The sequence below is a fragment of the Mesoplodon bidens genome (assembly GCF_964165515.1).
Source record: "Mesoplodon bidens genome assembly, chromosome: 5".
NCBI classification, from domain to species: domain Eukaryota; kingdom Metazoa; phylum Chordata; class Mammalia; order Artiodactyla; family Ziphiidae; genus Mesoplodon; species Mesoplodon bidens.
The window spans coordinates 142,799,453-142,814,239 of NC_138161.1; the positions used below are offsets into that span (position 1 = coordinate 142,799,453).

At 37.8% G+C, this 14,787-nt stretch overlaps 1 protein-coding gene across 1 annotated transcript in view; it reads left to right on the forward strand.

The window, feature by feature from the left end:
* STAG1 (STAG1 cohesin complex component) overlaps nt 1-14,787 on the forward strand; it is a 449,323-nt gene that overhangs the window by 239,612 nt on the left and 194,924 nt on the right. Inside the window, exon 6 of the mRNA XM_081234436.1 lies at nt 5,449-5,525. Within this exon, the coding sequence (XP_081090562.1) occupies nt 5,449-5,525 (77 nt within the window). The remainder of the gene's footprint in view (nt 1-5,448; nt 5,526-14,787) is intronic.

Genomic DNA, 14,787 nt, shown 5'->3' on the forward strand with positions numbered 1-14,787 from the left:
GACGGGGAAATGTGCTTCAGCCAGCTGTCTGTGCAGTGGGCTACGTGTGGTAACCTTCCCAGAACCATCCCTCTAATTGCCACAGTCCCATGGAACCCAGGTACCCAAACCCCTTTTGCAACCAGTTCCTGGCGGTCAGGGAGCCCTGGGCTCCAGTTGCAAAATGTCCCAGGTATTAGACACAAAAACCAGGGTACCAGATGCATGTAAAGCTTCTCACCAGGAGACACTGGTGCTCTGGAACACTGCAGAGAGTGAGTGTGAAGATAGTGCCCATCCTCTGAAATCTTTGAAAAGGATTACAGTCAACCCCTAGATGCGTGTTTAAAAAGAACCCTGCCCCTCAAGCCACAGTCATAATGTTTAGCTAATAGGTCTCTTTCACAGAAAGACTGAGTTCTTGGATCTGTTGCCTCTTGCTATGCCCTGGAGGTGGTAGCTGGTTTAGAACTTTCTTCATTGGTTACAGTGTTGCAGTACCTACAAATGTCAGCCCCACTGGCCACCAAAGCCAGGTGAAGTAAAGGTGATCCCTGGTAGCAGTCACAAAAATCAGGGCACCAGATGGGTATGAGCTCCATTCTGGGTGACACTGATTATTACAGTTGCATGTGATCAGGAATGCAAGCTCCCCTGGCCTTTAGAGCCAGGCGATCAAGAATTATATCCTGGGTAGCAGCCGGAAAAATTAGGGCACCAGGCACATGTAGTCTTCTCCCTTTAGGGAAATATTGGTGCTCAGGAGCACAGCAAAGGGAAAGTGTGAGATGGTGCCTGCCATTCTCCATCCCCAGAGAGTGTTTCAGCAGGCTCCTAGATGTGTGTGTTAAATTGGATGCCTGCCCCTTAGGCCATGGTTTTAATGTAAGCAGGTGATCCAGATTCAGTTCAAGTTGAGTTGCCTTAGGCTGCCTCTGAGCTGGGCCCTGGGTGGATGAGTCCAAGTTGTGCAGGCCGTTTAAGAGCTTTCTACCAGATTGGTGTTGTCCTGTGGATCTCAGGATGTGAGGCTCTGTTGGTTTTCAAAATTAGACGTTTTGGCTGGGGTGGGGGGGTGGCTTATCTCTCAACTGCATGTCTTTAAAATGTTTGGTGCTTGATGTGGGGTTTGAGCCCTTTAGTCCTCAGGGAGAAACTCCGATTTTGAGTTCCCTCCCGCTTGTGTTTCCCTGTGCTGTAGGTCGGGTTTATTTTGTGCCATATTTGGTGAAATTTTGTGCCAGCCTCTCTTACCTGCTTTGATGTGGTTTTCTTCTCGTTTGCCTGATGTATAATTGTCATTCAGCCAGCCTTTATGTTTCTTTAAGAGGAAAAATTTCCATATGTAACTAGACTAATTCTGTCCATGGGAGAAGATGAGTTCAGGGCCTTCCTACATCACCATCTTGAACTGGAACCTATCCCTTCTTTTTTCAGGTGTAAATGTATCCTGCAGGTCTTTTTGTATCAGTCATAGATAGCTTTGTTGTTTTTTGTCTCCATGGCTTCCATTGACTTCAAGAGCCAATTAAAAGTAGTGTGTTTTTGTTTGTTTGTTTTTGTGGTACGCGGGCCTCTCACTGTTGTGGCCTCTCCCGTTGCGGAGCATGGGCTCCGGACGTGCAGGCTCAGCGGCCATGGCTCACGGGCCCAGCCGCTCCGCGGCATGTGGGATCCTCCCAGACTGGGGCACGAACCCATGTCCCCTGCATCGGCAGGCGGACTCTCAACCACTGCGCCACCAGGGAAGCCCAAAAGTAGTGGTTTTCATGGACCTATAGCCAGATTGCCTTCATGCAGGCCATGGATGTGCTGCTGGAAAACCTTTTTTACAAGTTGCTAAATCTCTAGGTGCCTCAATTTTATCATGTGTAAAATGGGAGAAAAATTGTATTCTGAATAAGGTTGTTTGGAAGTTTAAGCACTTATTTAGCACAATGCCTGGCATATGGTGAGCACCCAGATGTAGGCTGCCACCACCATTGTCGTTACCATCACCATTTTTACTTATTTAATCAGATTCTTATTTATGGGCATATGGGGTTTTTTCCTGTTTTACTGTTACAGACAGTGCTTCAGGGAATAACCTTGTATATTCATTATTTTGCACATGTGTGATTTTATGGATACTTTGCAACAAGTACAATATCAAGACAAGAGGATGTAAATTTGTAATTTTGGTAGACATTTGCCGAATTGCATACCACAGGGATTGTATCATTTTCTGCTGTTACCAGCATTTGACATAGTTTAAATGATTAAGAACTTGATGGTAGTTTTCAGATGTTACTTCTATTTCTAAAATTATTCATAGTTTAAAATGACAATTTGAAAGTTCTTCCTTTTGCTTTATTAAAAGTACAATCTTGTGAGGAGGACCTGCTCAAGCGAACTTTTACTTTTTAATATAAAATATGTATGTTGGTGGCTTATTCTTTTAGGATTCTCATAGATAACTTGTTAGTATTTAAGAGTGGAAGATGATCTTTTCTCTCTTTTATTCTTTATTTTCAGATATTTATGTTTCCGTGAATCTGAATCATTTCAGATTTATTTACCTTTACTATCCATAATCTTAGAATAATCTTCTATTAGAACTATGCATCTTTAAGAACCAAGAATCCAAAGATGAACTGAGATTAGCTTTTTAATTTATTTTGAACATTAGTGTTGAATTAGGGCAAGATTTTTTTCTTTGTCAAAGAAAGCTTAATAGGACAGAGGAGCTTAACATGTCGGGCATTTTTCAAGGTTCATGGGGGAATACAAAGATCAGTAAGTGGTGGTCTCTGCCGTACTTCATTCTAGTGGGTGAGCTAGATAGGTAGGGACCATCTCCGGGTTAGAAAATGTAAAAGAAGGGCAAAGAAGAATGCTTGGATGGAGCTTTAGAAATTACCTGTATGTACTTCAGTTAAATGACTAAAAGTAACTGAAAGAAATAAAAATAAGTCATCAGAGAATATATTGTAAATACATACTGCTGCGGGAACCAATAAAATAAGCAAATTCTTTAAATACATTACATAGATTATTACTAAGGAAAAACTGTTTGATGTAGCAGTTCGGAGACAGCTGGTGTGAGGAAGCAGTTTCTGTAGAGTTGTGGTACCCAATTGGAGAAGAATGAACCATTGGAAAATAAGTAAATAGGCTAATCTTTGGAATAGTCATGGTGGCAGGAGAAGGAATTTCTTCCTTAAAAGAAAAATCAGTAACAAGCTTCTGTTCATTTTCAAAATTATGGCTTTTAAACATCTGATTTTATTTTATTAGTAATTGATATTTGTATATTGTAGTCATCTTTAAAGATGCTAAGCATGAGGTTGTTGTTTTCATATTGCTTTTAATGCTAGTTACTGTTTTGTTGCCCTTCACTTTACTACATTAAATTGATGCAGTGAAATAGTCCTCTCTTTATGAACTAACATAGCTATTTTATTGAAAGTATAGTTAAGACTCCACTGAATATGAAAACTGCCATGTCAATCATGGATATAGAGTAGTTGAACATTATTTACACTGGGAGTATTTTAAGAGTGATATGTGCAACTTATTAATGAAGTAGTAGAATTAGTATTGTCCCTTTTCTTGAATTTTTAAAAAATCAACTTTACCAAGATCTAATTTCCATACATTAAAATTCACACACAGTATACAGATAGATGGCTTTTGACAAATGCATACAATCATGTAATGACATTCCATTCAAAATATAAAATATTTCCATCTCCTTAAGAAGAACAGTTAATTCTTCCCATGTTCAAAAATTTTAACACCTATTTTACTTCTTTTGCTTTTTTATTAGTACTTATGAATGTAATTTTACTTATCAAGAGTACCATGAATTAACCCATGAAATTACATGCTTTTTATCTATGGGAATCTTATTTCAGATTGACAGAATATTTCATGACCCAAACAAGGTTAAATAGAAACAATTTTGTTTGAGTGATTTTAATAATGTCTAACAGAAAGTTACTTTTATTTGAGATTAGTTACAGTTATCAGTTTAGCACATTTCTTTTTTATTTAATTTTTAAAAATCCTGAAAATAAAGGCTGTATTGTAGAACATAAACAACCTTCTTCAACACTGTTGAATACTCTCTACGTTACTGTTTTTCACATAAAAAAATAAAATCAGGATAAAAAGTTTCTCATTTTGTTTCAGAAATTGCATGTTGGGGAAGAACTCTTTAAAAATATTTTTCCTTTTCATCCACATTCCAGCCTAGACTGTCATCTCTAAAGTTGAATATTGGGAATATCCGTTGGTGGTACTTAATTCATCATCCAGAAAATGAATGAGAGCTATGTATCAGTAAATAAACTGTGCTTTTAAATGATTCTGATTAAAAGATAGGGCAGATAGGGCATTTTTCTCATTTTATAGATTTTAATTCAGTTAAATTGAGTTTAATAAGTGCCAAATGTTCCATTGTAGTTTTTGTTGGGACTCTGAATTAAGATCATACTTTGACTTTTAGTGGCTATCCTACTGCTCCATGGTCTTTTCTGTAAGAGTACAGTACATTTCAGAGACTCTTCCTACCTACATTCCTAATTGTGATTTGAGTTGGAGCTGGTAATCACTGGCAAGGAGCCTGTCAGAGGTTATACAGTAATTATTTTCTTACTGATTCATTGAGTGTTATTCTTGTGATTTTTAACTTGAGTATTTTACACTTATACAGTTGAAACTGAACCTCATTTAATTATTAGGCCAGAATTCTTTGTACCTAAGTTGATTTTGAACCTTATTTCAGTTTCTTTAAATGTTATTTTTAACACAGGTTTTCAATATAAATCACTCATTCTCATAAGAGTGATAATATTTACATTACCATATTTGAGATAAAACTAAAGTAAGGTAAAAGTAGTACGAACGAATGAGATGTTGAAAGAGGTTAACTTTTTCTTTGATTGTTTGATCCTTATGTAGAAGTTATTGAGCAACTCTTCATGTTCAAAAAAACAGATTTAACTGAAATGTGTTGTTAGATTATGGGACATTTAGTTTTAATTTATCGAAGGATATTCTGATGATTAAAAAATATCAGAGGGGGCCTTGAAGGGAGATAACACTTTCTGTACTTGGGTGTTTTTCAGACTAAGGCAGCCAGCTATATGTCTGGTTAGCACCAGTATATATTTAAGTCAATCTTTAGGGGCTTCCCTACCGTATAAATTCATTGTTTTATGTCTTTGTCTTTTCCTTCTTCAACACTTCTCTCAATATTTTTCCTTATACTTATCTAATTCATAGGATATTCAGGGTTTTTTTTTAATGTCTAAAGAACTTTTAAATTCTTAAACAAGGGATTCCTTTAGAATAGTTAGAAGTTTGGGGGAAGTAAGAAAAACCCAAACACTTCCATATAAAACTTTTCAAACAGTGCTCAGGTTAAATTTAATTTTTAGCATGGGATAGAAAAAGATTAACTATATAAAATCTGTTGTTCCACAGGTACTGTGAGAATAGAGATGTTTCGAAATATGCAGAATGCAGAAATCATCAGAAAAATGACTGAAGAATTTGATGAGGTATAGCATTTCAATATTTATACAAACTGCCTGCTTATACTTGTAAATGGTGAATATGTTATTTTAAGTTTTGTTTTGACTTGGTGTTTAGTATAAGAGAAGATCTACTGTTTTCTCATTTATATGATAATCCATGCTATTAATTCCAAAATTAATCTCCTTCATTTGGGAATTTTATTACATTGCATGGAGGTACTAGCACTGAAGAGTGACTGATAGTTGATAAGGAGAAGAAAATTTATGGCATGAAGAGTAGAGGCTGACTCCTGACATTCATTCTTGAAGACCATCTAAAACTCCTGAATTTATAAATACATCTCCAGCAATTTCATGTTCCGTGGAATACTAGTCTTGTTAAATGCTTTAAAGAAAAAAGGGTTTGGAGGTCAAGGAAGTGGGAGCAGGCTGCCTATTATACCTACCTTAGAGACTGTGAAAGCATATTAACTTATTTAAAGTTCTTAGAAATCCTAATGGAGAAAAACCTCCTTAACTTAATTCAATCCAAAATTCCCAAAATTATTTTACATGGATCCCCACCACTGACATACCCACACACACACACCTCCACCCCCCCACCCCCCCGCCCCTTTCCCATTTTCTCTGTGTGTGTGTGTGTGTGTGTGTGTGTGTGTAAAACTTGAACTTCTATTTGGGACACTCTACTTGAGATAATCTGATTTCCATTAAGAATACAAGTTTTCTTTACTAGTCTTCACAAATTAATCATGCAGAAACCATTTTTTCCTGCATGATTTTCCATTTTCACTAAAACATTCACTCAAGCAGTTTTACACTGTAAATGTTGAGATACTTTTACAGTTTTATTTCTTTATTTTATTTATGGTGAACTCAATTCATGTCATGCTTTAGGCCACCATCAATTCCAGTTTTAACGTTCTGTGTTTTGATTTAATTAAGATTTCTATTTTCTGAATTAGGTGTTCCTTTTTCTTGACTTTCAACACTGACAACAAAGATTGGTTTTCTTCTAGGTCCACTCTTTTAGTAAGGTGGGGTTAGGCTTTTTATTAGTAGTAGCAGTAGTGTTTATTTTTAATTAAAAAAGTACTACAAACACATATCAAAGCAAACATTCAAACACAGGCTGTTCAACATATGTCTTTCTCATCAGGTGTTCACCTCTACTCTAGCAGCAGTATGAAAACGTTTTACAGAAACATTCTGTCAGTGGCTTTCAGACTATTTATTCACATTTTATGGAAGGTAGGGGAGACCTTAAATTGTCACCTATTCAGATATACTCCATAATCACTTGTCTTCATTTCTGCAATCCAAAAAGCTCTGAAATTCCAAAACCTGGCCTAGAGTAACATGAGGCTACTTACAATTTTTATTTATCACAGTCAGTGTGAATATCTGTATGCATTGCTGTTAAATGTTAATGTTCTTGATTACAGGGGGCTGCCCCAGATTCTTTTGGGGTATGATGAAATATAAACTATATGCACTGTATTAACTTCTAAAATGCAAAAACTCCTAGATTCTGAAACATTTCTGTGGAACTACTGTTCACTAAAAAATAATTTTGTTGTTGTTACTACATGTGTTTTTATATGTTGCAAATAGAAGTTAAAGCCAGGTAAGATACAAGTTAAGGTGCAAGTAGTAGTTTTACTCACCAGCTACTATACTCACTACTATGCCAGGCTTGCAATACAGGTGATTCAGTTGTAGATTTAAAAGTAGTATATATCTTGGACCTTCACAGCACTAACACGTGATGGAATGATTATTAAGAGTTTAAGACAGTAGTTTCCAAACATTGCTGCACATTAACATCTCACGGGGATACTGACGCCTGGCTCCCTTCCACATCCCACAGACATTCTGATTTACTTTGTAAGGCATGTGACCTGGATATAGAGATTTTTTTAAAGCTCACCAGGTGATATTCTAATGTATAAGAACTATTGAGAACTATTGTTCTAAGGCAAATAAAAAGAGGAAATCAAGATTTGTTATAAAAACATTTCATATATGAAAACAGAATGAGGGGGAAACAACAATGAATAAAATGTAGCAAATGAAATTATTCAGAAGGCATTCATTTCATATTCCTAAACATTTTGTCCCAATATTTGAGATTACTGACCTAATTAAAGAAGACTTTTAAAATCATCATTCTGTTATTTTTTAGACAGTATATCTAATACAGTTTGGATTATTAGAATGTATTAATTTAAAGCAGAATTTGATATCTTCTAAGGCTACTTAGAAATAAATAAATATAAATATAATTGTGATGATTAGAAGTTTTAATAAATATTGTCAGTTTCAATTTTAAATATTTATATAATGCTTTTAATTAGGTGGCTTAAAACAGTGTCATAAATAGGATGCTTACTCACTTTGCTTGAGACTTTATTGCATATCTAATTTGAAAAGTAAAAGTTTAAACTCAAAATAAATAAAGAAAGAAACATACAAACAAATAAATAAAAATTCCAGAGATGATGTTAGTGAGCAGGATGTGCCAGACCTGTTTGACACTGATAATTTAATTGTCTGCAAGTATGACAAGATTCATCGCAGCAAGAACAAGTGGAAATTCTATTTGAAAGATGGTATTACATGTTTTGGAGGGACAGACTATGTATTTGCAAAAGCTATTGTTGATACAGAGTGGTAAAACTTATGAGCTGAATACATCATAAACATATACTGGGACTGTGTCACATATTGTTCACTGTATTGAATTTAATGAAATAATAATTCAGATGCAGATACAAAAAAATTTATCTTAAACTCTTTAGCAAGATATTGATCTTTTGCTACTCTGTGTATACTCAGGAATGCATTTAAATGCTTTCATATTGTTAAATGTACAGTATTTTATGTTTTCTTTTCTTCAAAATACTGTATAGGTTATTTAGTTCCTTGGGAGTGTGAGGAGGTTAGTTTTGGTGAATTATATTTTGTGATAAAATTCTGAAATATCAAAGAACCATTAGATCCCAAGATCCTAGAAAAATGCCTAGTTAACACGGAGTAGCCATTAAAAGTCTTTTGAATGAATGAATATATTGTATTATAACAAACTAAAGTAAAGGTGAGACGAGTTAGAAGTCATTTCAGTTGAAAGTGTTTAAATTGAATAGGGTAGTCCAAGAGTATGTTATTGCCTGAAAAAGTAGTATACTGTAGCTTCTATTCCTTATTACAAATTGGTTATAACTACAAATCTGCACCTGGCCACATGTCCTTTGTAATTGTAATATCAGCCTAATTTAGGAATATAGTATGTTAATTCCCAGAGCAGCCTGTAGCTTTTCAAAGTCAATAGATATACTTGGTTCCTGTTGGAGCCAGTTGCCAGGAGGTAAAGCACACTGTAATTGTATTTCTTCCCCAGATTATTACAATCAGATCTCCATGTATCAATTCTTAGATATGTTTCCAAAGGTCAATTTGTGTAGTTTTCATATATTTCAGTATGACATCTATGTAGGGAAGCCTTTGCAACACAACACATTTAATATTCAGCTGACCCTTGAACAACACGGGTGTTAGGTACTCTCAGCCCCTGTAGCTGAAAATCCTCATATAATTTTTGACTCCCCCCAAACTTAACTACTAATACCCTACTGTTGACTGGAAGCCTTACCAATAACATTAACAGTCGATTAACACACATTTTGTATTTTATATGTATTATATTCTGTGTTCTTACAATAAAGTAAGCTAGAGAAAAAATGTTATTAAGAAAAGCATAAAAAGGGGAGAGTACATTTACAGTACTGTACTGTATCATTACTGTAAGTTTATGTCATCTGTTTATAAGCTAAATCATCTGTCTGTTAGTACCTATATCAATATTGTCTTATATGATGCAAAACACCATAGATCTTATATGTATTATTAACACTAGACATCAAAAATGAAAAGATAATGTGAATAATTCATATTTTCTTACAGTTACGATGATTTATGCATTGATAACGAAGAAACCAGCAATCTGATTGCTTTTTGCCACCCTAGTGTAACTGATACAATTGTTTCATGGTAGCCTAGCCTTTATACTAGTGAATGAATTGTTATAAAATTTTTATGGCATACAGTATTACTGTCATATTCATAATACAGTATTGGAAGTACTGTTACTTTTTTTAAGAAAAATCACTTACCTGTGGTGATAAGCTGATATGCACTTTCTCCAACTATGAGAGTGAGAGCGTGTCATACTGTACAGTAATGTAATTCTTTGAAAGCAAAGTTATAGAACAGTATATATTAAATATCACTCACCTTATGCCTATGTATGGGTAGGCTATCCACTTCAATACAAGTCTTGCACACGAAGCTCTACACAATGAATAGTTAGGCAATGACGATGATGACACGAGTGTCTCATACGGTTCTTGCCATACAGTTACTATATTTTCACATGGAGACACTCACACACATATACAACAGATAATGTTTATTAAGTGTATGGCATGGTGATTATTTACTGTTCATTAAGTGGAAGTGGATCATCACAAAGGTCTTTGTCCTCATCGTCTTCACATTGAGTAGGCTGAGGAAGAGGAGGGGTTTGTCTTGCTGTCTTGGGGATGGCAGAGGTGGAGGAGGTGGAAGGGTAGGCAGGAGAAGCAGGCATATTTGGTGTAATTTTATGGAAATACATCATAATTTCTGTTTGAATTTTGCTTTTTCATTTCTCTAACATAGTACCAGTCCTTCTTCCGCCATTTGCTACAGTTTGAATGCCCGTATCACAGAAGGGTTCATGTTGTAAAAGATGTTAAAAGCAGTGTTGAATAAGCAGAACCCTTCTACCAGATTGCCTAATGTCATTTGTTTTCTGGCAATGCTTCTTCTATGTCTTCTTCCTCATTGTATGGCCCTGGTTAGGAAGCACTCATCTCCATCAAGTCATCTTCTCGTAATTCCTTTGGTGTAGTGTCTATTAGCTCTTGAATTTCTTGAAGATTCATATCTTAAAACTCTTCACTGCCTCCCCACCCCACCCCGACCGTTTTTGCCACATCCACAGTCTCTTTCATGATTTCTTTGATCGGCTCTGTCCTTAGTCCTGTGAGGTCACACACAACATCTGGGCAAAATTCATTATTTCGGGCCTGGTAGCTTTCGTGGCTTTTTCTTTAGCAACAATGGCATCTTCAGCTTCAGTGGTGTAGTCCTTGCAGACTTTCATGATGTTCTCTCTATGGGGGTTCTCTTCCATAGCCCTGACAATCCTTTCCATAGAGTACTGTGTGTAATGAGCCTTAAAGGCCCTTATGACTCCCTGATCTAGAGACTGAATTAGAAATACTGTGTTTGGGAGCAAGTTGATCACTTTGACACTTTTGGTGTTGAACTCATAGGGTTCTGGGTGGCCAGGGGCATCGTTCATTATAAAAAGAATTTTAAAAGTCAGTTCCTTACTGGCAAGGTACTTCCCAACTTCAAGGTCAAAGCATCAATGGAACCAGTCCAGAAAAGGGTTCTCATTGTCCATGCATTCTTGTTCTACAACCAAAAGACTGGTAGCTGGTGTTATATTTTCCCTTCAAGGCCTGGGAGTTTGTAGCTTTACAGATAAGAGCAGTCCTGATCATAAACCTGACTTGCATGTGCACAAAAAGTAGAGTTAGCCTGTGCCTTCTTACCTAAGTCCTGGTGCTCGCTTATCTTCCTTACTAATAATGTTGTTTGTGATGATTTTTTCCCGAGTAGGGTGCTTTCTTCTGCATTAAAAACCTGTTGAGGCAGACTTAGCTATCACTGAGCAACTCCCACATGCAAGTGTAAATGTCTCTTCTCCAGTAAGTTTGTCAGTTGTCAGTTAATTTGTAGGCTCTCTCTGCAGGACCCAAGCTGGAAGAGAAAAAAGTTTTTCTTTTCAGCAGTTTTGTTGACTAGGATGGGATGTTTGGGACTCCCAGCTCACATCAGAGACTGAGGCTGCAACTGAGATCACCAGTCCAGCAAAGCTGAGCTCCTTGCCTGCTACCAGGATTTGTATAAAAACACCTGGCTACAGGCAGCGAGGGATCTGCCATGCTCCTGGAGAGCAGCTGCTGGCACTGCTGATGCCAAGCTGGGTGCTGCAGCTCTGCCTAGTCCCAGCCAGCACCCCATTCTGATCGGGCCAGGAGAGAAAACAAGATGGCAGAGTAGAAGACCTTGAGGTCATGTCCTCCCATGAGAACACCAAAATCATAACTAATTGCTGTATAACCATCAATAAAAAATACTGGAACCTACGAAAAAGATATTCTACATTCAAAGACAGAGAAGACGAGTTGGTAGGAAGGGTGCACTCATGATATAATCAAATCCCATACGCTCTGGATGGGTGACCCAGAAGCTGGAGAATAATTATATCACAAAAGTTCTCCCACAGGAGTGAGAGTTCTGAGCCCCACATGAGGCTCCCCAGCTGGGGAGTCTGGCATCAGGAGGAGGAGCCGCCAGAGCATTTGGCTTTAAAGGCTAGCATCTCTTGACCACAGGAGCTCCACAGAACTCGGGAAACCAGACTCCACTCTTGGATGATGCACACGAGGTCTTTTGATCACCAAGACACAGGGAAAAAGCAGTGACTTCAAAGGAACCTGGGCCGGAACTGCCCGCTGGTCTTGGAGGGCCTGTTGGGGAGACAGGGGGTGGCTGTGGCTCTCTCTTGGGGCATAAAAGTTGGTGGCGAACGTATCCGGGAAAAATCATCTGAAGGCTGACCTCTTGCTTGGGACATTAGTGCCAAGACCTGGCCCCACCCAACAGCCTCTAGGCTCCAGTGCTGGGACACATCAGGCCAGATAACCAACAGGGCTGGAACACGGTCCCACCCATCAACAGACAGGCTTCTTGAAGACTTCCTGAGCCCATAGCCACCACTAGGCATGCCATTTGACATGGCCCTGCCCACCAGAGGGCCAAGACCCAACTCTACCCACCAGGGGGCAGACACCGGCCCCTCCCACCAGGAAGCCCCCACAAGCCTCTAGACTAGCCTCACCCACCAGGGGGCAGACAATAGAAGCAAGAAATGCACAGTCCCCAAACCTGTGGAGATGAGTCCACAAGCAGGTCAGAACCTACCGTGGGACCAGCTGATAACTGGCCATCGAGTTACGAGAGGAGCTGTACTACTGGGACACATAGGACATCCCCTACAGAGGGCTACTTCTTCAAGGTCAAGACACATAACTAACCTTCCACATACATAAAAATACAAACAGAAGTTTAGACAAAATGAGACAGCGAAGGAATATGTTCCAGATGAAGGAATGAGGTAAAACCCCAAAACAATGAAATGATAGGGAGATAGGCAATCTACCTGAGAAAGAGTTCAGAGTAATGATTGGAAAGATGATTGAGGAATTCGGGAAAAGAATGGAAGCACAGAGTGAGAGGTTACAAGAAGTTTTTAACAAAGGATTAGAAAAGATAAGGAACAACTAAACACAGTTAAAGAATACAATAACTGGGGCTTTCCTGGCGGCGCAGTGGTTAAGAATCCGCCTGCCAATGCAGAAGACACAGGTTCAAGCCCTGGTCTGGGAAGATCCCACATGCCGCGGAGCAGCTGAGCCCATGCGCCACAGCTGCTGAGCCTGCGCTCTGGAGCCCATGAGCTGCAACTACTGAAGCCTGCACACCTAGAGCCCGTGCTCCCAACAAGAGAAGTCACCACAATGAGAAGCTTGCTCACCATGGCAAAGAGTGGCCCCCGCTTGCTGCAACTAGAGAAAGCCCACACACAGCAACGAAGACCCAATGCAGCCAAAAATAGAAATAAATTTAAAAAAATACAATAACTGAAATGAAAAATACACTAGAAGTAATCAATAGAATAAATGAGGCAAAAGAACAAATAAGCGAACTGGTAGAATGGTGGAAATCACTGCTGCGAAACAGAATAAGGAAAAAAAATGGAAGGAAAAAACGATAGTTTAAGAGACCTCTGGGACAACGTCAAATGTACCAACATTCTCCTTATAGGAGTCCCAGAAGGAGAAAAAAGAGAGAAAGGGCCTGAGAAGATATTTGAAGAGATAATAGCTGAAAACTTCCCTAACATGGGAAAGAAAGCAGTAACCCAAGTCTAGGAAGCAGAGAGTACCATACAGGATCAACCCAAGGAGGAACACAACCAAGATACACTGTATCAAATTGACAAAAATTAAAGATAAAGAGAAAATATTAAAAAACAATGAGGGGAAAGCAACAAGTAACACACAAGGGAACCCCCATAAGGTTATCAGCTGATTTTCCAGCAGAAACTCTGCAGACCAGAAGGGAGTGGCATAATATATTTAAAGTGATGAACAGGAAAAACCTACAACCAAGAATATGCTACCCAGAAAGGCTCTTGTTCAGATTCAATGAAGAAATCAAAAGCTTTACAGTCAAGCAAAAGCTAAGAGAGTTCAGCACCACCAAACCAGATTTACAACAAATGCTAACCGAGTTCTCTAGGCAGAAAAGAACAGTCCACAAGTAGAAGAAAGAAAATTATGAAATGGGAAAGCTCACCAATAAAGGCATACAGTAAAGGTAGGAAATCATACACACACACACACAAATATGATATCTAAACCAATAATTGTGAAAGGAGGATAGTGTAAATGCAGGATATTTCAAATGCATTAGAAATTAAGAGATCAACAACCTAAAACAATCATTGTATGTATAGATTGCTATATCAAAGTCTCATGATAAACCAAAAATCTATAGTAGATCTACACAGAAATAAGGAAAAGGAATCCAAACACCAACACTAAAGAAAGTCATCAAATCACAAGAGAAGAGAACAAAAGACAAAAGGAGGAAAAAAATCCAAAACAAAACAAATCCAAAAATCCCCCAAAAAAGCCCAAAACAAAACAAAAACAAATCCAAAACAATGAACAAAAAGGCAATAAGAACATACATATGGGTATTTGCCTTAAAGGTAAATGGATTAAATGCTCCAACCGAAAGACATAGGCTGGCTGAATGGATACAAAAACAAGACCCACATATATGCTGCCAACAAGACAACCACATCAGATCTATAGGCACATACAGATTGAAAGTGAGGGGATGGAAAAAGGTATTCCATGGAAATGGAAATCAAAAGAAAGCTGGAGTAGCAATACTCATATCAGACAAAATCAACCTTAAAATAAAGACTGTTAAAGAGACAAACAAGGGTACCACATAATGATCAGAGGATCAATCCAAGATGATATAACAATTGTAAACATATGCACCCAAAATAAGAGCACCTCAATGTATAAGGCAA